The 23,665-nt window shown below is 35.7% G+C and overlaps 3 protein-coding genes across 3 annotated transcripts in view; 2 read left to right on the top strand and 1 right to left on the bottom strand.

Annotated features, from left to right (window-relative positions):
• Window positions 1-23,665, top strand: part of LOC107634189 (pentatricopeptide repeat-containing protein At1g34160) — a 190,865-nt gene that overhangs the window by 39,443 nt on the left and 127,757 nt on the right. The window lies entirely within an intron of this gene.
• On the bottom strand, window positions 4,033-10,913 carry LOC107629690 (DNA topoisomerase 2-like). Its single transcript, XM_016332542.3, has 19 exons — window positions 10,284-10,913; window positions 9,445-9,737; window positions 9,290-9,356; window positions 8,919-9,189; window positions 8,621-8,820; window positions 8,324-8,533; window positions 8,080-8,193; window positions 7,870-7,980; window positions 7,591-7,755; window positions 7,142-7,483; window positions 6,905-7,038; window positions 6,455-6,803; window positions 6,188-6,374; window positions 6,050-6,099; window positions 5,536-5,961; window positions 5,254-5,431; window positions 5,082-5,146; window positions 4,914-4,977; window positions 4,033-4,811 (listed from the first exon to the last, which is right to left on the bottom strand). Exons 1-19 carry the CDS (start codon window positions 10,866-10,868, stop codon window positions 4,162-4,164), a joined length of 4,461 nt encoding a protein of 1,486 aa, XP_016188028.1. The 5' UTR covers window positions 10,869-10,913; the 3' UTR covers window positions 4,033-4,161.
• LOC148569884 (uncharacterized) lies at window positions 16,293-16,913 on the top strand. Its single transcript, XM_088506697.1, has one exon. It carries the CDS (start codon window positions 16,293-16,295, stop codon window positions 16,911-16,913), a length of 621 nt encoding a protein of 206 aa, XP_088362823.1.

Here is a 23,665-nt window from a genome sequence, read left to right as displayed (position 1 = left end):
GAAAATGCCAGTCTACCCTGTCATAAGCTTTTTCCAAATCAATCTTGAATGCCATGGTCCCTTTTCGAGACTTGGTGTTCCTCATGAAGTGCATAATCTCTTGAGCAATGATAATATTCTCTGTGGTTCCTCTTCCTGGAATGAACCCTCCTTGCAAAGGACCAATGATCTCCGACAGGAAAGGTCTGAACTTGTTAACTAGAACCTTTGTGACAATTTTATAAATTACATTACATAAGCTAATAGGCCGAAACTCCCGTAAGGAAGAGGGAACTTCCACTTTAGGAATTAGAACAATGAGAGTATCGAAAATAGCCGCATTCAATGGCTCACCCTCAAAGGCTCGCTTGACCAGTCTACACACATCGTTGCTAAGAGAGTCCCAAAACTCTTTGTAGAAAATTGCTTGAAATCCATCTGGCCCTGGGGCTTTAAATGAACTCATGGTCATCACAGCTCTTTTAACCTCTTCAGACGTCACCGGTTCCACTAACTTTTGACAAGCCTCAGTACTAAGAGACGGGCAAGGAAAAGGCCCCATGGCGTCCAGGTCAATATCCTCCCTTGTAGAAAAGAGCTTTTGAAAGAAAGAATTTGCCGCCATTTCTAGAGTCGTAGTCTCCGTGGTCCAAGACCCATCCTCCAAAAATAACCCATGAATTTTGTTCCTCTTTCTCCTGATAACTGTCTGCAGATGAAAAAATTTTATATTTCTGTCTCCACATCTCACCCATTGTTCTCTAGATTTTTGATACCACAACAACTCTTCTTGAAGAAGGACAGCATTCAGTTCCTGATGCAAAACTTGCTCTTTGATCCTAAGCTGTTGATCCTCCCGACTTTCCAGAGTAATCTGAACGTCATTCAAAAGCCTCTCCAACTCCCTTTTCTTAACAAAAATATTGCCAAAAACCTTTTTATTGAAGCTAGTTGCATCTTTTTGAACCTCCAACAAACCTTTAACTACATCCGGAGCTCCTCTATTCCAAGCTGTATCAACAACATTCCTAAAAAGAGGATGAGTCATCCACGCAGCCTGGAATCTGAACGGAGGATGGCCCTTGGTAGCCCTCTTTGCCATCTTGCACCTAGTGAATAATGGGCAATGATCAGAGTGAAGGCGCGCCAGCACCTCAGTATAAGCCTCTGGAAACATTAGTCGCTAGTCCTGGTTGATGACTGCTCTATCAAGCTTCTTGGCCACCTGCACCCCACCTTTCACCTTCCTGTACCAAGTGAATCTTCTCCCAATAGCCCCCATATCAAACAGCCCACAATCCTCCAATGTTTCCGCAAATTGTTCTGCTCTGGCAAGTCTAAATTGCCCCCCTCTAACTTCACTCTGCAACAAAACATCATTAAAGTCCCCTAACACAATCCAAGGTCCGTGGATCATATTAGCAATCCTTGTCAAGTTACCCCACAGTTCTTTACGCCGATGTATATGCAGATTAGCATACACCGCACTGCAGTAACTAGATGTATTGCCCATAGTGATTTCAAAACTGATACATTGATCAACTACATCCAATACTCTCACAGAAATATTTGAATTAGAACATAGAACCCAGATACCCCCACTATGACCATTAGCCTCAACAATACCAACACCCTGGTAACCTAGATTATTCCAAAAAGATTTCATCCTCTCAAAAGCAATATGAGTTTCAAACAGAATGAAAAAAGTAGGATGAAATTTATTCGCTAACTCCTTACTATGAACCCGGGCCAATTTATTAGAGGCACCTCTAATATTCCAAAATAGAAAGCTTAAATCTAAATAATCCATAAAACAATTTGTATTGTAAAAAGGACCAACCTCAGCTGAAGTCCCTAACGAGATGATGAAGATCCACCATCATATCCCCCTGAGCCTTGCTTGTCCTTGTCCGGTTGTTGCCCGGTCTGTCTGTGTCCCTCCACTGACAACCCTTCCAATTTGCCGATTTGTTGCTTGCTGGTGTCGCCAAGGCAGTTCGGAGTCGACGGCGAATTCTGCAAAGAAGAAGGGCGCAACCTCTTGTGTCCATTTTTGATAATGGCAGTGAAAGTCGGCACTGCAACGGAGACAGATTTGCCCTTCACCCCTTGCTGTTTGGAAGATGCCATGCGTGCCTTAGATCCACTAACCGACCCGGTCTTCACCCCTGATTCGACTCCTCTCATACGTAGCCCAAAGTCACGGTTCTAGTCCAATTTCTGATTTGAGCGCACCGGCATTTTATCTTTAGATGTTTGTTGGGCTTTGTTTGATTGACTCAATTTTCCTCTCCTTTTACTGTTGATTTTGGTCCAGCCAGCCTCATTTTCCAAATGTTGGGACCCCACTTCCTTCCCATGCAACGTATCATCTAATTCCTCCCCAATTTCTGCAACTATCACTGACTCTTTGGGATTGCATCCAAATTCAAAAATTTTCTCTTTTGAAGCTTCCTGTGGCTGCACCACCCGGGCCGCCGTCTCGGTCACTGATGTTTCCTTTCGATCCACCCTTTCCGAATCTATTGGGGTCATTCTGCAGTCAGTTGCTGGATGCCCGAAACAATTGCACTTGTCACAAATAAGGTGTAAGCATTCATACTCCACCTTATATTCAAACTCATCGACAATCACACTCCGGACCACCGGCAAACCAAGATTAATTTGCACGCAAGCCCGAGCAAATTTTTCCCTTTCCGCCAACTTAGTAGCCAGATCCACCTTGACTGGTCTTCCCACAGCAGATGCGATTCTCATCATGACTTTATCCTGATAGTACCATATGCTCAAACCAGATATTCGAATCCAAACCATAGTCTCCCCGAAAGTGTCCTCACAAGGTTTAAAATTCGGTGTCCATGGCTTGACCGCAATATAGTGACCGAAGATCATCCATGGCCCCCCTAGTAAAACCTTCTCTCGATCGTCCATGCGATCAAATTTAACGATGAAGTACCCAAAACCCACATCCAAGATTTCATATCCACCGGTGATCCTCCATACCCCTTTCAATTTGTGAAACATGGCCGTGTAACTAAGGTTTTTTCCAAGAACCTTAATCACAATTGCTTCCTTGTATGGTTCAGAAAGGATGTTCCTAGCCTCTTCGGAGAAGCAAACTCTTGGAGGCATAGGATCTCCTTGTTTTTAAGTGACCACTGCCATGGAATCCTCATCTAGAGCTTCAGCCCGATTTATCCCTGTGGCTACCGTAGAACCAATAACCTTGTCACGGAACGAAATCTTGGAAGTCACCCTGGAACTAAGGTCGCCCTTACTTGATCCCTCCTTCACACCTGATGCAAACCCTCCCACACTCTCCCCCTTATCTCTTTCGATGGCATGACCATCTTCTTCACCGTGTTTCACCCTCAAACGCTCTCTCCCGCTAGCACGGAGTACGTACTCTTTCTCTGCTAGGGTTTTTTTTTTTTTGATATGATCTACACTTAAAGAATTTGCCATATATATAACAGTATACGAATATTGCTTATACGAAGTCTTCTCAATGTATAAAATTCTCGAGTAAACAAAATAAGGAAAAAAAATGATTTCTTAAAATATTTTCTCAAAAAAATCTACATAATAAAAAATTTTAATACATATAAAGAATTTAATTTTGATGGATAACAGTATTTAAATTTATAATTTAAAATTTAAGATAAATAATTTTTTTTTTAAAAATTGAGTATGGAGAGACTATGTCATTTGAACTATAACTCATTGGTAAAAAAAAAAGAAGTTAGTTATCTAATATTATTTATATAAAAAATATTTATTTTTACTCATATAGTATTATATATATAAATATATATATATATAAAATTATTTTAATATTTACAGTGTATCAAAATTAAATTTATATTAAGTATATATAATTTTTATTTATATTATACTTTAAAATTTATTTTAATATAATTTTTTATTTTAAAAATTATATATATGGTGTAAAATACTAATTATAAAACAAAAACTAATTATATATATATATATATATATAATTTTAGTTTCTCTATATACTGTTTTGATTAACTTTTGCAAACTATAAACTTCTGGAAAGTGAATTAACCATGCCACGTCAAGGTACGGATCCGCGAGTCACAGATCAGTGGGCTACAACTACAAGCCTAAAAGGATATGTAACCATGTTACAGATCACATATATAGTTTTAGATGGATGGATTATTCATCATCCTCATTGAAGTCAGAATCGTCGGTTGCGTTAGCATCATCATCATTATCATCATCATCATCGTTGTCACCTTCGGATTCGCTCATCACGTATTTGGCTTGCGTCCTATTAGCTCGCTGAGGTCTATTTCTTACTGCAGATGGCGCTACCTCAATCACTTCCTCCATAATGCTCGCTGAGGCTGAAGAAGCAGAACCAAAAGACATTTCCCCACTGCCAGTTCCTTCTTTTTGCGCAACCCTACTTAGCACAGAACCACTCTTCTTGTTGAATGGAGACTCCCTCATCTTCCTCACCTTCTTCTCCGGCGAAGAATTCCCTGAACTATCAGCTGGCTTCAACATATCAGTTATGAATTTCTGTCCAAGTAACTCAGATTCCTTTTTGCTTGCACCTCTCTTCCGGATGGCTGCAAAAGGCTTCTTCGCATTCTGGGCAGCAGGTTTTCTCCCACCCTTCTTTTTCACTGCTTCCGGAGCCCCCGGCTGTTGTCTTTCGAAGTCTCCATCATCATTCTCATCATTGTCACTACCGGAAATGTCCAACACTAAGCTAGACGATGCCTTCTTTTTGGCGCCAACCCTTTTGTTGTACTCTTTCTTCGCAACATTATCATCAGCTGATTGCTCAAATTGCATGGCTGTTTAAGCAAAACAATGATTTCTTACGAGGATGAGTACCTCGTGGAATTCTCAGATATAGAATCATTTTAATTGCACCGTTACATTATGGTTTACTTTACCTGCAGATGCTGCAAAGTTATATGCAGCAAGGCGTTCTTGAAGAGACTGAATTTCTTCATCAACCTGATAATAAGCATGTAAAGACAATAAGTGCTCGATATCAATTATCAATCAATAGTTCAATACATATACAGAATACAGTCAGAAAAACGTTGAACTTGGCATACCACTTTTATAGGCTCTTTTTTGGAACCAACCCTGCCTTTCGGTTTAGCGACCTCAGGAGCATTCTCTGATAAATTGCAGAAGGGAGAATTTAAAGTGAAGATCGAAATTCAGAACTCAACATAATAATTATGCATTGTATATTGAAAGTCACTTCTAACAACGCAGGCCTACCTCTTTCCATTGAGGAATTCGATATGTCTTCGGTTTCCTCCTCAATAACGTTGGCCTTCTTAATATTCTTCTGCCGTGGTTTCTTAGATGCTTTTGTGGTAACAGCACGAGTAGATGTCTTTTTGTTTGCTTGACTCGATCTCTTTCGTTCTTCCTCTGCTTCTTTGGTCTCCAGTTCCTTGATGGAAGCAACAAAAGATAATAGTAAGATTAATGTAATCAAATATGAAGGATAAATATCAATTAAGTAATGATATTAAGGAACTGTCTTTAGTGTCTTACATCCAGTTTCTTCTCGAGCTGATCCAGATCCTCCATCCACATGGACTTTGGTGGTGTTGCCTTCAAAATCTCATACTCCTTCTCCTTTTCATCTTTTTCTGCTAGTAGCTTCTGAACACTTTCGAGTGTTAAAGATCCAATTGGCATGGATAATAAATATTCATAGTCGCCAACTCTTGCTCCTTCAACATTGAAAGACTCAGTTTCCTGCTCTTCGGGATTGTCATCATTGTCCCCAGCAACTTGTGGTTCTGCAGATTTACCTTTCCTTGGCATGGGAGTGAAACCCTTCTGCTTCAGCTCTATCAATAAATCAGCTTTTCTCCTATTGCTCACAATAATCTCTCCATTAACAACCCCTAATATAAACCTCACTTTGTTATCCAGTATCAACAGAACCCGTTCAAGATTATCCAGTTTATATTTCTGCATCGTGACAAATAGAATTTCAGTTCTTGCTCAATTAAATGGTTGGTGTCAGAATAAAATACCTGTTCCCATGTCCATAACTCACCTTCCTTCTCACATAATACTCCAGCCTAAGAGGAAAGAATTCTTCAAGAACTGCAAAAATTAAATGGACATAATTAGCAATAAAAAACCACAATGGAAATAAGATAATCAAGACAACTGCGAACTCTGAAGGCTATACTTTGTTCTGGGTTGTCATATTTCTTAATCTTCCCTTCTGCATCAAAAAGATGCATGTTGCTTGTGCTAATAGAACTGGACAATTTAAATTTCTTCAGCAACCCCTCTTGCATGACCATTGGTACTTTTTCCAGCTTCATTCGGACTTCTATGTCAATGGTAGCATCATCACCATTCTGCCTGAAATCCTGCAAAACGGAAACTTTACATTTAAAGAAGGCTCGATACTTACTGCGTATAGTATGACAAAATGCTTATGTCGGTTTACCTCAATGAGAGGATCCTTTACGGTAGGTGACCCATCAGTTAGAGATTCAAGGAACTGTTTATAATCCTGAGTCCACTTACGGATAGGCAGCTCTGTGATCCTGAAAGTCTGCTCATTTATTTCCTCCACCATGCCATTGACTATGTACCCACCTTCCTTGGCACTTTTCTCAATTGTTCCTTTGTATCCTCTATACCATGGATCCATTGGAATCATCGTCTCACCATTCATCATGCGCCTGACATTGGCAATAATGTCTCTTGGATTATAATTAGGAATGTAAGAACTCCAGCCAACCCCAATACCCTCACTTCCATTTACGAGAACCAATGGTATAACAGGTATATACCTGCAAGGGGAAATTTTTTAAAAGTTCCTCACATTAAATTCCTTAAAAATCAAGTAAAGAAAATAACAGTTCATTAATAAAATACGGAGGGAACAGAATACCAATTCGGTTCAATTGACTTCCCATCCTCGTTCAAGTAGTCAACAAGGTTATCATCATCTTCAGGGAAGAGGCGCCGAGTAATAGGATTTAGTTCTGTGTAGATGTACCTAGCACTTGCATGATCTTTACCACCCTGCAACAGCCAAACATCAACATATAAAATTTGAAGCAATACAGAAACGCAGAAGATTACAACATGAACAATGTATTAAAAGTCATAAACAGGTTAACCTTACCAAGTTACGTGTACCAAATTGACCATTTGGTTTAAGAAGGTTAATGTTGTTGCTGCCAACAAAATCCTGTGCCATTCCGATGATGGTGCTAGCAAGACTTTGCTCTCCATGGTGGTATGCTGACTGCTCAGACACATAACCAATGAACTGGGCTACTTTTATTTCTTTCGTCAACTTCTTTTTAAATGAGCAAAAAAGAATCTTCCGTTGACTGGGCTTGAGGCCATCAATCATCGAGGGAATGGACCTTTGGAGATCTGCCCTGGAGAAGAGTATTAGCTCTTTGTCAACAAAGTCTCTGTAACTTATATGCTTTGCCCTATGATCACGGCAAGTGCCAGGCTGCAACAACAAAGTTTGCATATTTTCATCAGCTAATACACTCCAGAACAATAGTCTCTTTATAGCATGCACAACCACTACATAAACAAAAGTGTAACACTTCAAACCTCAAAGTTACGAATCCATGTCTTTCTATCTTCAGCCTTCTTCTTACTAAATGCCAGCTCAATTGCATCCCCATCATAGTCATCTTCCCAAACAAAGTCCTTCCTGTGTTTTTCAAGATCTCGAAAGTACTCTCTACCTTCTTGAGGAGTGCTTGTACCCAGACCCTATGGAGAACAAATGCAAAAATCAATGCATATAACACAAAAGATTTGAGCATTTGGAAATTGTATCCTACAAGAGAAAGAAGTTCTTAATGCTTACAAGTTACAGCAACAAACCTTGTAATATTTTATCTTCCAACCACTTGCACTGTTTCCCAAACTTTCTCTCCAGGACTCATAATCAGGCATCGAATAAAATGATAATTTTGTCCCGTTTGAGTGAGTAGCCTGATGAAAAAGCAAGAGAAAATATTTGAAGATAAAGGATCATTAAAATAATAAATAGTACTAAATGGCTACTCATATAAAAGGATCAGCCATACTAACCCTTATTATAGGAGTAGTAAATTCAACCATGAATGTAGGAACTTTTAGTAGTGACGGCCAAAATGAATGAATGAAGTTTATTAGTAACCCTTTGATGTGCGAACCATCAAAATCCTGAAAAATGAATCAAGTTTAGCCAATCTGACGGTCCGTAGCCACAGCATATACAATACATATGCCTAGTACGAAAGGTTACCGAAACAGAAAAAAAAGCACATAAAGTATGAGATCACAAGTAGATGACCTGATCAGCCATTATCATCAAATGACCGTATCTTAAAGACTTGACGTTCGTATACTCCTTGTTTTGCTGCAGTCCAAGAATTCTCTTGATATTTTGAATTTCTTCATTTTCAAGGATCTGTTTGCTGCTGGCTTCCCGCACATTGAGTAATTTGCCTCTCAAAGGAAACACGCCATAATGATCTCGGCCAACTATAGAGAGCCCAGCCATCTTCACATATAATCAAGTATATCATGTTTCTGGAATTGACACCAACAAAGTTTGACCATAAATGATTTAGAAACTATGAAAAAGTACCGCAAGGGCCTTAGCAGAATCACCCTCTGTCAATATCAAGGTGCACTTATCTGAGTTCTTTCCTCCTGCATCATTAGCATCCTCTAGCTTTACGATCCCACGAACTCTTTGAGTCTTTGTTCCATCAGATTTCTTCAAATCTTTGCTTTGTTTAAAATCAGCCCATGATAGGAGGATATCCATTATCCCAGAATTTGTAACTGCATAAATTCGTGAAATCAAGTGTAAAACAGTAATTCCTACAACCTGAGTATATTACAAAAATGGAGATAACACATGGGCTACTAGGATGATAAACCTTCTTTCAGCATTGATTCTGGGATATCACATTTTGAACCAAAACTATTTTGACGAGTTGTAAGAGTTTCTTTAGTTTGGGAATCGAAGGCAGGATTGTCAATCAGAGCATTGACAAAAACCCATAAATGATTCTTGACATTGTGCGCCTTAACATTGGCATCCTTTTTTTTCTTATTCACTTTATTCATCACATAGCTTGTGATCTGATTAGTAACATAATCAACGTGAGTACCACCCTTGATTGTGGCAATTGAATTCACAAAGCTGACCTGGAAACAACAAATTCACAACATAAGACTAAAATTAATAATAATGACAATGGACATGCCTACATGAGTCATCACTTCACTCCATGAGATCTTTAGTTACCTGTTGAAACTGTCCATCGCTTAGACTTACACAAATCTCCCACCTATCACCCACTTTTGCGTGAATCCTGTTGACATATAGCAAACTCACATAAGCATGATATAATAATGTAAAAAATAAACAACAGTGTACAAGCTAAATTTCAAGAGAGGAACCTTGGAAGGGGAACTGGTCGGTTTTTCTCAGCGGACTTCAGATAGAGATCAGCATATTCACGAAAGGACTTTATACGAATCAATTGGCCATTGAGTTCAACCTTGACGGTTTTCCCAAGGCACCCAGCCAAGTCAACCACCCTCTTCTTCATCAAAGCAACAACATCCTCTTCCAAATAGCTCATCTTGAACTTATCCAAATCAGGTTTAAATGAAACCTTAGTCCAATTCTCACCTACTTTGCACTTCGTTATTGCTGGCTCTGATTTCTTCCCCATATTGTCCGAGAACACCTTCAAGAAAACCATTTAAGCCAAGCACGCTTTCAAAGTCACTCCAAAAAAGCTCATACACAGAACATAAACCATTCAATAACCAAAACTAACACTGAATTGATAAACAAACTTCGTAAGTGTTGAAATTAAAGTATTAAATTCATTTTGCGCATTAAATAAACAAAATTAACTGTAATTTGATGAACAGAATCGCTAAGTAACCAAATTTAAGTCTAAACCATTTTGCATATTCAATATCCAAAAATCAAAGTAAATTGATGGACAGGATCGCTAAAGTTCCAAATTAAAACAATTCTCCACGTTCAATAGCAAAATTCACTGTGTAATTTAGCATAAACGAGGATCAAGAGACTCTAACACACTAATTCATACAGAACAATGAACATTCAATAACCAGAACCACAGGTAGTTGGCAAAATTGAATAAGCTTGAAGTTATGTCAATTCTGAATCCCTAATATCCAACTTAAACCGACTCCTCATATTCAAAAACCGAAAATCAAAACAAAATAAACTATCAAAGAAACATAGCGCTGAAACTTACCTGCTTGTACTTCTTCTGTCGCTTTCCATCAGCAGTCTCGATTATGAATTGCGTCGAGAAGATGTTCGTCAACTTGGCGCCGTAACCGTTCCTTCCGCCGGTGGTCTTCTTCACGTTATCGTCGTAGTTACTACTCGTCAGCAAGTGTCCAAAGATAAGCTCCGGCACATATACCTTCTCCTCTTGATGGATCTCAACGGGAACTCCGTCTCCGTTATTAAAAACCGTTATGAGATTCTCCTCGGCGTCAATTGTGACCTTAACGGAGTTCATGGACGGATCTCTCTGCTTGTTATCTGCAGCGTTAACGAGGATCTCGTCGAAGATCTTGTAGAGGCCAGGGACGTAGGTGATGGATCGGTGTACCATCTCATTGTTCTCGCTGTAAACCCATAGGGACTGTGTGTGCTTCTCTATGGATCCGACGTAGGTGTCAGGGCGGAGAAGAATGTGCTCCAGCTGCGTCTTCTTCTGATACATTTCTTCAATGGTTTTGCCGTCGCCGTTGCCATTGCCTGCGGTGGCGGTTGGGATGTTTGCATTGTTGCTGCTCTGTAGTGGTCGCTTCTTCGGCTGCGATTTCATGGCAGAAGAGAGAAAAGAGTGAAGGATTGATGGTCTACGAAATTTGAATATGCAGAAATGGAACTTAACGGTAAGGTGTGAAACTGAATTGAATCTGTGATATTGGGAGGGAATTGAATTTAACGGGTGTGATTTTATTTAGTGTATCCAACGGATGTGGTTACTGATAATACCAAAAAAAACATAATCTCCCTTTTCTGATAAATGGGAATAAATGGGCCACCTCATTCTCATAATCTCCCTTTTCTGATAATACCAAAAAAAAAAGTTTACCCCTTTTCTGGTTTTCTTTTTTTTTTAATATTTTTTTTATTAATCTTTGTTTTTTTTTTTTTAAATATCATCAAATTTGTTGTTGATATTATGAGAATTTATTTTTTTTAAATTCTTTTTTTAATATGAGAATTTTATTAATCACTTTCTAAATATTATCAAATTTGTCTCTCCTTTTTTTTTTGTGTCACGTTTTTTTCCGCCAAGTTATACAATTATTGATAAATATTTGGATTTTTTGTCTTTGTTTTTATCAAGTTCTATTGAAAATAAAGGACTTAGAAGTTAGTCACGGGAAAATATCTAAAGGCTTTTCTATGGGATAACCTTTATTTGAGTGAGACTTTTATTTAAGTTTTCTTTTTTTTTTTTTTTTTTTGGTTTAGAAGTTTTCTTTTCTTTATCTACTAATTAATGACTATTATTTTTTCTTACCATAAAACTTGACCCCTTCACAAATATGGGCTAACTTTACTTCTATCTCTCTCCGGTCACCCATCCTATCAGAAAAAAATATCTTCATTCCATCTCCATTTATTAATTTTTATAGGAAGGCATATTTATGTAGATAATAGATATTCAAGTGGGTATTAATTAAAATAATTTTAAAATTTTGACAAAAAAAACATAAAATAATAAATCTAACACAATATAATTTAACAGAATATTTGAAAGATCTCTATTTTAGTAGGTTTTTTACCATTCTAAAGCGAGTCATTTTTTTATTAAAAATACTAAATAAAAAATAAAATATTTACTTATGAAAATTGGATCCACCATTTTTTAATTGGAACTGGATTCTAGGTAGTAGGTATGACCATGTTCCATTGTTCCATAGTACGGGACCGTAGAGCTCAATGGTCATTCAATAGTCAATACGCAATAGCTTATCACACCCAACCCAAAAGCACATGCCCTAGCTTTCAGCTATCAATTCAAGGCGATAGAAGATAAGCACATGGTATTTTAATTAAAGAGTTCAACCTAAGAAACTAGTTTTTAGTAATCACCATGATCAATTTTTTTTCATATGAAAAAATTGAAGAGACGAGCACTTTTATTAAAATTTGATCAGTATTTAATTGAAAAAATAAATAATTTAATATTATTATATATAATTTTACACTATTAAAAATATTAATAATAATTAATTGATAGTTACAAATTATAAAATTTATTGGTCTCTAACACTTTTGTTTTTATAAAGTATATATATTTTGTTCAATTATGTTCACGTATTTTATATATTCTATACATAATATTTGTTGACATATATTTTTCGTGTTCAAATGTAAGTTAATAACTATAAAGAATATTTCTAAAAAATATTTGAAAACACTTAATATGATACTATATTGGTGTATTTAACTTTTTTTAATATATATTTTTAAAATATATTTAAAAATAATATGTAGTATTAATTATTAATAAAAAATTATCTAAAATACATTATATAATTAAAAAAATTAAAACCAACAAAAAATTACTTTGTACTTTAGTATTAATACAATATAAAGATATTATTATAATTTATCTACAAAACTCTTTATATTTTATATATGTGTTGTGTTTCTATATTTAACAAAAATTTAAAATTAACATCTCTGTATGTGTTTTGTTGTGTTGTATTTGTGTTAGTGTTCATATTTTATATAGAAAATTTTTATTTTATCTTTACATTTATTATCTCTTCTCGCCTCACTTTTTTTTCTTCTTCTCAATACCAATATACCACTCTTATTAGTTATTACCACGAGGACTACAACCTCATTCCTTCTTGGCGACCACCCTTTGGCGGCCATTGTTAAACAAATAAAAAACAAATAAAATCAAGTTAAACATTCAACAATAGAAATCCTAAATCCAAGGTGCATTTAAAAATGTCAAATTATCTAAATGAACATTCTAAATCTAATATAAAAAAAAAATCCAAAACTCTACCAAAAATTTATGGAAAGATACCCATGTTGAAACATTCAAAACTAAAAAACCTTAATCATAAAATAAAAAAAGGATATTAATGGATATCCAAAACACCATTTAATAAAATATAAAAAACTCTATATTATTATTGAACATCCAAAAATTACATATAATTGAACACCTAAAATTTTATATAATCAAACAACTAATTAAAACTCTCACGGTATTATTACATATTGTATAAATATTTATAAAATAATAATTTAATTAGTATAATATTTTAATTATCTTACAAATTATATATTATATAAATATAATTGGTTATTTTATATTGTATAACTATCTGTTGCCAATGAGTTATAGCTCAAATGGCCTAGACTCCACATACTCAATTAAGAGGTCGCGGGTTCGAGTTACATATTTTTCCAAATTTTGCCAATGAGTTATAGTTCAAATGACATAGTCTCTCCATACTCAATTAAGAAGTTGCGGGTTCGATGCGGGTTCGAATCTCCTATCTTTGGTAAAAAAAAAAAAAAAAATTATCTGTTATTTCTGACCTTGAAAAAATTTAAGTTTTAACTCATATGCCACCTTTAAGAGCTATATTTTACGAGGAGTGTTAGGGGCCATTTAGCCATCAATTAGCCATCATTAATATTTTCAATGGTGTGAGATGAGATCTAATGGTATAGGATTAATCATTTTTCCTTTGATAGTTAAGTGTTGGCCAAATTTCAACAAAAATGCTAACCCCTAGACTTTTTCATATTTTATAATAACTTTTTAACATCAAAAGTCTTGGCAGTGATTCTTTAGATATTAATGAATCAACGGATGATTTTTAACAAACTTTTAGTTATTATCCATTTTGAATTTATAAATTTGTAAAAATGTAAATTTTATAGAATTTGAACTAAAACACAAAATTTGAATTTATATTCTTATTTGTTTTGATTTTTTTTATATTTTATTTGTATCTAAATAAGGATATTTTCTTATTAATATGTTTTAAGGTTAATGCTATTAACTTAAAAGTAAGAAACGTTGATAATCTATATTAGTAATAAATCAAATCAAGATTTACTATATATGTGTTTTATAGTAATAAATTAAATAAAGTTGATTCGATTTACTACTGTAAAATACATATATGATAAATCGAGTCTAATTGATTCGATTGACATTGAAAAAGTGTAAATCAAATGAGTTTAATTCGATTTACACAAAAAAGTCAAATAAAATATGTATGTAACCAATTTTAGTTTAAAATATTTATGTAATTTTAATAATTCTCATTCAATTTATCTATCTAAATTACCCTAAAACCTAATATTGAAAAAAAAAAAGCCCTAAACCCATCAAAAGAACATTATTCGAAATATTTATTGTGGAACATCCAAAAGTATAAACTCAGTTACGTTCTCTTTATATATTGGATATAATATATTAGATTTAAATAGATCGAGTTTAACTCAAAATGTTATTTTTTAAAGAATAAAAATTGCTATTATATATATCATGGTTATATACTTATAGACCCCTGAACAAAGTATATTAATACAAGTGTGTTGAATTCATGTGGCATTTCAATGACTTAGATCTTATTCTATGCAATGATAGGCTACACTTAATTATAAGATATGATAGGCTTGCCGCTTCTGCTCAAGAATTTCTCTCGTTTCTTGGTGAAGAAACACTGTAAAATTATTCTGAAATCCAAAAGAATCTAAATTTTTATGGGTTCATTAACTAACATATGCACATGCTTTTTTAATTTCCTTCTGTATTATTATTCCTCCACCGACTTCTGGATCTGTCACTGAAGCTTTTACGGTCCTTAATTTTCTTTCCGGTATCACGCCAACGAGCAAGGTAGATATATAGAAGAGTCTAATACTCACCTAAAAAGTTAGGAATTAGGACACAAGTTATAACTAGCTAAGGTTAAGCTGCAACACCCAAATTATTTGTTACATTAACTTGTATTTTTGCTAGTTTCAAGTAATAAGAAATTTTCTAGGGATAGGAATAGAGCAGACCATGAAACAACAATTGAGCTTAGCATTGCGCTGCGAGTAGCATATTGATCAGCACTTATCACAGGCAACGTGTGGTTTCAAGGATTTCTTTTTAGGTTTAGCCACAGAATCTATTTCATCTGATGCATTTCTCTGCAGGAACAATCTAACTTTAAGTACATAAAATCAAATTAACAAAGATATAAAATTGTTTCAGTTAACCACAATTGTTTTAGCTGTAGTTAACTATGATTTACGGTAAAAAAAAAATGATGAGAATGAATGTACAACTTATTATAGAAAAACCATAGTTTATATTACCAACAAGAAAAATGGCCATTCTGTTCATGAAGCATATACGACAAAAGAAAGGATTTCAATAGTTTTGAAATTTAAATCCTAAACATTAACTAAATCCTAATTCTCATTATCTGCTTAATTGTGTGCATGTATTTTATTTATTACTCTAAACTCATATCTGCAGGTACTTTACGAACTCATTTTTGAATATCAAATTTATATTGGTCTCGTTTATCTCACTTTCAATCTGAATATGATATATTTTATTGTTTTTATGACATCTCTTCTATCGGATTTTTTATTTAAACAAATAAAATAAAAACATTAATTACCGATCGAATTAAATAAATTTAAAAATATTTATTAATTTACGTTTTCAGTCATATCTCGTTTACACTACAAATGAGATGGAATTGCATGTATTTCTTTGAGATATGACATGCCAGCTGCGTCGTGGCTATCTCGTTTACAATGTATTACACTGTAAACGAGATACATGCGTTGATCATCTTGTTTACAGTATAAACGAGATACATGAAGTTTTGTCCCACTGGCTATAAAAGGATGTGTAATCCTTGGTATTCTTCACAAACTTTTCGTATCATATTTCTCACAAATAGAAGGCATTAATAGCCAGTAGTAGTCCGTACATAGTTGTGCTTGTGTATCCCAATTGCCGTATGAGAAACGGTGATAACGGGGTGACATTTGAGTGCAAGGATCCGATATTGTTTCGCACTCAACGTGTGAATACGTTATCGGATTTGAAGAGTTTGATATTGAGTAGGCTGGGTGGTACAGAAGCGAGGGAGATCGGAAGGGTGACGTATAGGTTGCTGGCCCCATGAGTAACGGAGTCTTCCGGTTTTGACTATTCTGACTTCAAGGCGACGAGCATGTGCGAGTGATGTTCGACATCCATGGGAGGATCATGGTGGAGCAAGTGATGGAGCTGTCTACAGAGGTGGGACACAGTGGCGGTGGTCCTTCCGTACACTCGACCTATGTGCAGGACGACCAACCCCTCGCACCACCGCCCATTCATGTCGCCGTTCCTGTGGATGAGGCAGAGGAGTGCGAGGAGGAGTCGGACGAGGATTACGTGGCGGACAGTGGTGATAGCGACTTGTCCGATAGTGGGGATGAGAATGAGTGTGTTCCGGAGACACTCGTTCCGACTGCGGCCCGTCACGTCCTGCCTCCACCTCTTTCAATACCGGTGCTTTCGGCAGTTCCGTCTTACTATCACAGTCTGGATTTGGACGCTATGCATGAGAGGACTCTGTTTCTTGACACGGGTGAAGAGGATTACAACCTAGACGGCGGTGTAGAGTTTCGGGTCGGCCACAAGTTTAGAAGCCGAGAGGCAGTGCTTCAGGGTGTCAAGAACTACAGTATTCGGAGGAGTGCGGAGTACCGAGTGATCGAATCGGACCGGTTAAAGTACCATGTGCAGTGCCGTCAAGCTGATAATGGGTGTCAATGGAGCCTCCATGTCGCCCTTTGTCAGAACCTCGGATACTGGTAATAGCTTAAGATTATGTGTGCCTTTCGTTACTTCTATACGATATACTAAGTAGGTATACGATCGACAACCATGTTGAAGCAGATTATCAGAACGGCCGACAACCATGTACCCTACTCCTCCTCCTCACGGAACCAGTGCGGGCACAGGGCCTGAAGCGCAGGGTCATCGTACACCCTCCATGCAAACTGAATAAAAAAACGTTTAACAAAATTACAAGTATTATAACACAGCAAGTAGAAGGAAATAACAAAATATTTATTTTCATGACTAACCTCATCAAATCGTAACCGGTCGATCGAAACCCTATAATACAGCACCCTGGCCTGGTGCTAATCCCTACTCTACTGCTACAATCCAACCAACCTGAAAGTAACAAAGATATATACAATTCATTAAGTAACAAATCATGCGAATTGACAACAATGTTTAAAGCGAAATGAAAAATTAATATTTGGTTACCTCGTAGCTAGCGGATACTGGTAGACTCCTCTATCTGGTGGACACCACGGAGAAAATCTCTAGTAAATCCAACTCATCAGCAGCGGAGTGCAACTGGCAATGTCCGTGACGCCACGCTGTGCCACCAAACAGAGTGACTGGTAAGTCCAAGCCAGCACAGCAGAGCCCCATGATAATGCCCTGCACTCCGCGAAGTCCCGTAGAAGCGGTAGCCACCGTACATGCACTAGGTTGTTCGACTTGTCTGTCAACAGATACCTTCCGATCAGTAACATAATGTAGCATCGGGCATACTGTCGGAGAGTCTCAGGATCGTCGGTCGGGGGCATCTGGTGAACACGATCACGCAACCAAACCAGCTTCAGCGTGAACGACTCCTTCCTCTGTGCCGCCTGCTGTGCCGCCACCGGAGGCCTGGCACCAAGGAGCTGCTCTACCATGGCCCACGTCTCCGTGTTGTACCACCTACCAAAGTCACGCAGGCACCCCCCAACGGGGTTCCCGTGTGCACGTAGACCCAGGTGGTACGCCACGTCCTGCAGGATGATAGTCACCTTACCCCACGGGAGATGAAACGTGTGCGTCTCCAGACGCCGTCGCTCCACGAGTGTCGAAATCAGGGAATTGTCAAAATTGAAGTCCTTGAGCGGCACCGTGTCGCCAAATCCAGTCTCACCCAGATACGGGACGATGGCATCTGATGGAGGAAGGGTATGGCTGACTCGACGGGGCAATAGAAGGCGAGACCTCTGCAGAATGCAAAAAAAAAAAAATTAACCTATAAAGAGATAATAATACATTTTTCTACTCTACTTAAGAACTAAGTACTACTACTACTTACGAACATACTACCATGTGTCTACTCTACAGTTGTCTCTAAATTACTTATGTCGGTAAGCAAACCCTAATTAAGTCAAACAAATCCTACACAAGCAAATATTGTTCTCAATTCATCATACAGTCCAACCCCTAAAGCATTTTACTCAGTGCTGGTCACTACGAGACTACCCTAACAATGTCCACATACTTAGATTAACCAAACATAACGCGACTAACCTCAAAGTTGGCTGCCCCGGCGTAATAGGAGGTCTCATTTAGTCTGTTGATGTCCCCATCGTGCCCCGCCTGGTGTGCCATCACCGTATCGGACTCAAATATGGTAGGAAACGGTTAAAAGAGGGGAGAAAGAGTTTGACTAGGTCAAAGTGAGGTCCAGAAACATGCTGTAAACAACTTATACTTATAAGCGTCGTTCGGTCTTATCTCGTTTACAGTGTAAACGAGATAAGGTCTATCTTGTTTACACTGTAAACGAGATAGCCACGACGCAACTGACGTGTCATATCTCGTTTACACTGTAAACGAGATACATGCAATTCCATCTCGTTTGCAGTGTAAACGAGATATGATTGGGAAACGCAAATTGATAAATATTTTTAAATTTATTTATTTTGATAATTAATGTTTTTATTTTATTTATTTAAATAAAAAATTTCTCTTCTATCTAAAATATAATTTATAGTCTATAAAAATAAAATATAAAATAATTAAAAAATCATATAAATTTTAATTTAATTAAAATTATTACATTATAATTTATAAATAATCTTAAAAAAATTTAAATTTATCAAATTAAATCTATGAAAATTCAATAATTTATTTCAAATATTCATTTGCTTATAACGGGTATACTGGATGATTATGAAACAACTAAACAAGGCAATCACTGCCCGTACTATATCCACTCCAAAATCTAATTAAATAATTAAAAAATCCGCCCATTCAAAACACTACAGGTCAGATTACGTCGAAGTCACTCAAAGTTTCATGCCTAAAATTTTCTTTGTTGCATGTTGTTTATAAAGAAATGAATGTTGACAATAGAAAAAAAAATAACATCAAAATCACAGATAGGCAACATATAATTAAACTTCACTCCTCTCTTATTAAAGACCCGATAGGGTCAGCAACATTAATTAACTGTGGTTTAATCTACAAAAATTAGGTTCAATACTTTGTTGGTCACTCAATGGGAGACAAATGTGTCAGAGGTACAGACGTACAACGGAACGGAAAAAATAATAAAGGAAATAGTGTCAATTAATTTTGCAGCCTTTTAGATAACCTAATTAATGTTAGTAGCATAACATCTGTGTGTTAATATAACACAGTAGCTCCAACAAAAATGGATAATAAGTAGAACAGCATATATCAGCTCATCTTTTGGATATAAAGATTGCATGTGTGTTATGTTACGATATGGAAGGATGTGATATATAGTGATGTGGTGGCTGCTTTTGTTACAAATATCTAAAAAGAGTTATGTTAAAAGTATATTTTATTTATATTTTGGTTGTGTGATCTGTGAGAAGATAAATTTTTAAATATTAAAGAGAATGTCATGTATATTAAAATTTGTTTTCAAATGTTGTTTATCAAGCTGTATATTAAGTTCGAACAATCTGAAGTCAGTCGACATATTGAATGAGAAGATTACAACAGTGATAGTGAGAAGGAGTTTGAAAGCAACTATGACGTTGTTGATCCAAATAAAGACAAAAATCAAGCTGATGACACTATAGATGCAGATGTCGTGGAGGTAGCAAATACATTAGCAAATCAACATCCATTTAAAGAGCCATCTTTTATGCGTGAGTTGGATTTAGAGGCCATGTATGCACCAGAACTTTTTAAATATATGAATGCATGTATGTAATTTAAATATTTGTATGTATGATAGATTAGAATTTTGTTTTTTTTTTTTATATTATTCATCGATTAATTACTTATGTGACATATAGAATATAATTAATTAGCATTTGTTTACAATTTGATTAAATTTAACATAATTATCTTACTAGGTTTGCCTAATTTTTTGGTTAAATTTTAGATAATTACTTCATAAAGAATAAATATTTATGATTTTAGAAATGTATAATTTTAATTGATTTTAGAAATATAAATTTATAAATATTTATTTATAATGTATAAATTTAATGTATAGTTTATTAAAATTTATTTATAATATATAATTTTAATTAATTTTAAAAATATAAATTCATAAGTATTTATTTATAATTTATAATTTTAGATAGATTTTGATTTTAATTTTACTTATTTATTAAATATTTATTTTGTGGTGTTGTTGTAACAGAATTTTCTATAGTGACAGATGGTGAATTTGCAGTGAGAATAGAATTCAGCTCCAGAGAGACTGTCATTAGGGCGACCAAAGCTTATACCATCTGCAGATGTGTAGACTATTGAGTGTATGAGTAAAAATTGATGGCATTTTATGCCAAATGTACACAATACAATACAAACTGTGATTGACTGATAAGGGTTAGCATGATTCATAGAAAGTATTGTTGGAAGATAAGGAGGTACAATGGAAGTCCCACTTGTACTAGAGTCACCATTTCTCAGAACCATTCAAAGCTGGATTCCAGTACAATTGCAAAAATAATAAAGCCGCTGGTAGAGGCTGACCCCTCTATAAAGGTGAAATCAGTTATTACGGAAGTACAGTTGAAGTTTAATTACACCGTAAGTTATCGCAAAGCAGTGTTAGCAAAGCAAAAAAGTCAGTGAAAATTTTTCAAAAGTTGGGAAGCTTCATACAAAACTTTGCCCATATGTGTCACAAGGAGCCATTAGCTGCAGTTCATTTTGAAATCATACCTACGTACCAGGGAGATGATTTGGTAACTGGATTGGGTATTATATCAAGTCTTTGGAGTTATTACTCTTGTATTAGAGCATTTAAACATTACAAACTAATTGTCCAAGTAGATGAGACTCACTTGTATTAAAAATATAAGGGTTGTTTAGTAGTTACAGTTTCATAAGATGGTAACAACAATATCGTGCCTGTTGCATTTGTAATTATGGAGGGAAAGACTTATGATGCGTGACACTTTTTATCTGAATAACTTGCGACAACATAGATAATTTTGAATATATTAAAGTTTGTTATTGTTATAGTTACCATTGTTATGAATGTCATTTAAACTTGGCGTTTATACTTGTTTTTTTTTTTATCGCAGGATATTCGAGAACAGTTCACAAATACGAGATATGTTATTAGCATTTACGTGAACGGGATAACGCTTACACTAACTGGTTGAATCGGATCCCATGTGAACAGTATGCTTTAGCATTCAATGGTGGATATTGATAGGATCATATGACCATAAATCTAACAATTCCACTAGGGAACCAACTCAATATCTGCCAACTACCAGCCAATTCAAATGGGTTTCTTAACAAAAAGCCCAAACAACTGAAGAAACACCCCCAAATATTTACCCACTAGTTACCCTAACCTCACCTTTCAAGTTCACATTTAGTAAAATTTAAAAATTCACCACACAATCCTTCCTCTTCCTCCCTCACTCGGCATCCCTGCTATGCCACCACCATCTGCTGGTGAAGTCACCGCCAATGTGGAACGGCCACCATTGCCGAGACTTCCACTACCAACGTTGTTGCCGCGTCAACCAACCCGCCACCTCCACCCAATTCCAGGCGTCGTCTTTGCCGGCGCCTCCATGCATGTTCCAAGCAACGTCCGTGCCCATCGTCGTCGTCGACTTTCCTCCTTGCTGCGCTACCCGCCGCTGCGCCGCCACCCTCCCACCATGAGTCCCCTATCCCTGTTTTTACCATGTTTGAATATGTATCTATTTCTTTTTCAAACCCTATATTAGAGGAAAGCAGTAATTGGGGTTTTTTATTCGATTTGTGTTTAATTATGCTGAATTGAAAGCAATTATAGATTGGATATTACTGTTATTATAGATTGTATAGCTTTTTTAGGAAGAAATTTTTGTTCTTTCCAATTCAAAATGTTGATGATTTAAATTGTTTTCTATATTGTTATTTGTTCCATGAATTTGTGGATTCTTCATGCACGCGTTGCACAGGCTTTTTTAAGAAGTAATTGCTTTCTGCATGTACGGATGGTTTTCAAATTTATTGGGAATGGCTGTAATTTAGTTGACTCTACTTGTACATGCTCACTTAGGTTGTATGTTGTATGTCAATCACAATTGATTCAGTTATCTAAAGATGGTGAATCTGAACCCTTTTTTTCTTTTCAATTTGTAGATGTTTCTGTTCACATCAAAAGGATGTTCGATTTGCTATGTATGCAGGTGATTCTTTATTGAGTTTGGGGCTGTTGCATTTTTCTTTTTCTTTTTAATTCTATTCGGCATGTTTCTCCAAATAGGTACTTGATTGTTTTTACACAGATCTAAGTGGATGTTACTTCTGTTAAGCATCAGGATTTTTTTTATACTAACTAGATGTTACTTTATACGTTTTTCGAGTTTTCTTGTGTTGCAGTTGTGGATGTCTATATTTCTTTTAGAATTGCATGACCTCTTTTTTAAAAATCCAATTCGGCATGTTTCTCCGTGTAGGTACCTAATTATTTTTGCAAAGATCTAAATAGATGTTACTTCTGTTAAGCATTAGAATGTTCCTTTTTCTTACTAAATGGATGTTACTTTATACATTTTTCGAGTTTTCTTGTGTTGCAGTTGTGGATGACTGTATTTCTTTAAAAATTGCATGGCGCTTTTTTTTAAGTCCTACTCGGCATGTTTCTTCGTGTAGGTACATGATTGTTTTTGCAAATATCTAAGTGGATGTTACTTCTGTCAAGTATTAGGATGTTCTTTTTCCATACTAAATGGATGTTACTTTAACAGAAGCCATGTGAATGTCAAATTAAAAAAGCTTATCCCACATAAGTGAAAAACAAAACCAAAACACAGAACATCACATGCATGTTAGTCAATGATGATTTTTCCTAATAGAATGATTAATAATGATGATTTGTATAAATTAATTGCAATTTAACTAACAATAATCACACAATTTTTTAGCATCATTGATTCTTCTATTTTGACGATGGAATCAAAATTGTTCACAATTAGTAGTTGCTTCTTGTTAGTTCTTAAACATAAAATGAAAAGAAAAGAATAGAGTTGCTTCTGCTCAAAAAACTATCTAATTGTGACCTATTCCTAATCACTAGCGTAATGTGACTTTAAAACTCAATTTTGTTACAATATTTTTTTTTTAAATCTAGGAGCAATGAAGAACATTGTTAAACTAGCATACACTCTTCTCTAAATTTTAAGACATGCTTATAATCCAATCATTAGTAATAAGAATAAAATTTTTGTTGCTGTTGTGTATATAATTCAATGTTTAAACATGTAACAAATGATAAGAAACACAATATCTTTTTGCCAAAGAGACTTGACAGAAGTGTTTTGTTA

The sequence above is a fragment of the Arachis ipaensis genome, chromosome B3 (genome assembly GCF_059453495.1).
Source record: "Arachis ipaensis isolate K30076 ecotype BB chromosome B3, ASM5945349v1, whole genome shotgun sequence".
Lineage (NCBI taxonomy): Eukaryota > Viridiplantae > Streptophyta > Magnoliopsida > Fabales > Fabaceae > Arachis > Arachis ipaensis.
Note: the sequence above shows the minus strand (reverse complement) of the source record. Positions and strands in the feature narration are given on the sequence as shown.

Bases quoted from the DNA above. Each gene is read 5' to 3' on its own strand.
- LOC148569884 (XM_088506697.1), top strand. From the start codon at position 16,293: ATGTTCGACATCCATGGGAGGATCATGGTGGAGCAAGTGATGGAGCTG.
- LOC107629690 (XM_016332542.3), bottom strand. From the start codon at position 10,868: ATGAAATCGCAGCCGAAGAAGCGACCACTACAGAGCAGCAACAATGCA. The intron at 7,756-7,869 runs GTTTGTTGCTGT...TGTTCTCCATAG, and splicing joins GGAAGATAAAATATTACAAG to GGTCTGGGTACAAGCACTCC. The intron at 5,432-5,535 runs GTAAGACACTAA...GCTTCCATCAAG, and splicing joins AGCTCGAGAAGAAACTGGAT to GAACTGGAGACCAAAGAAGC.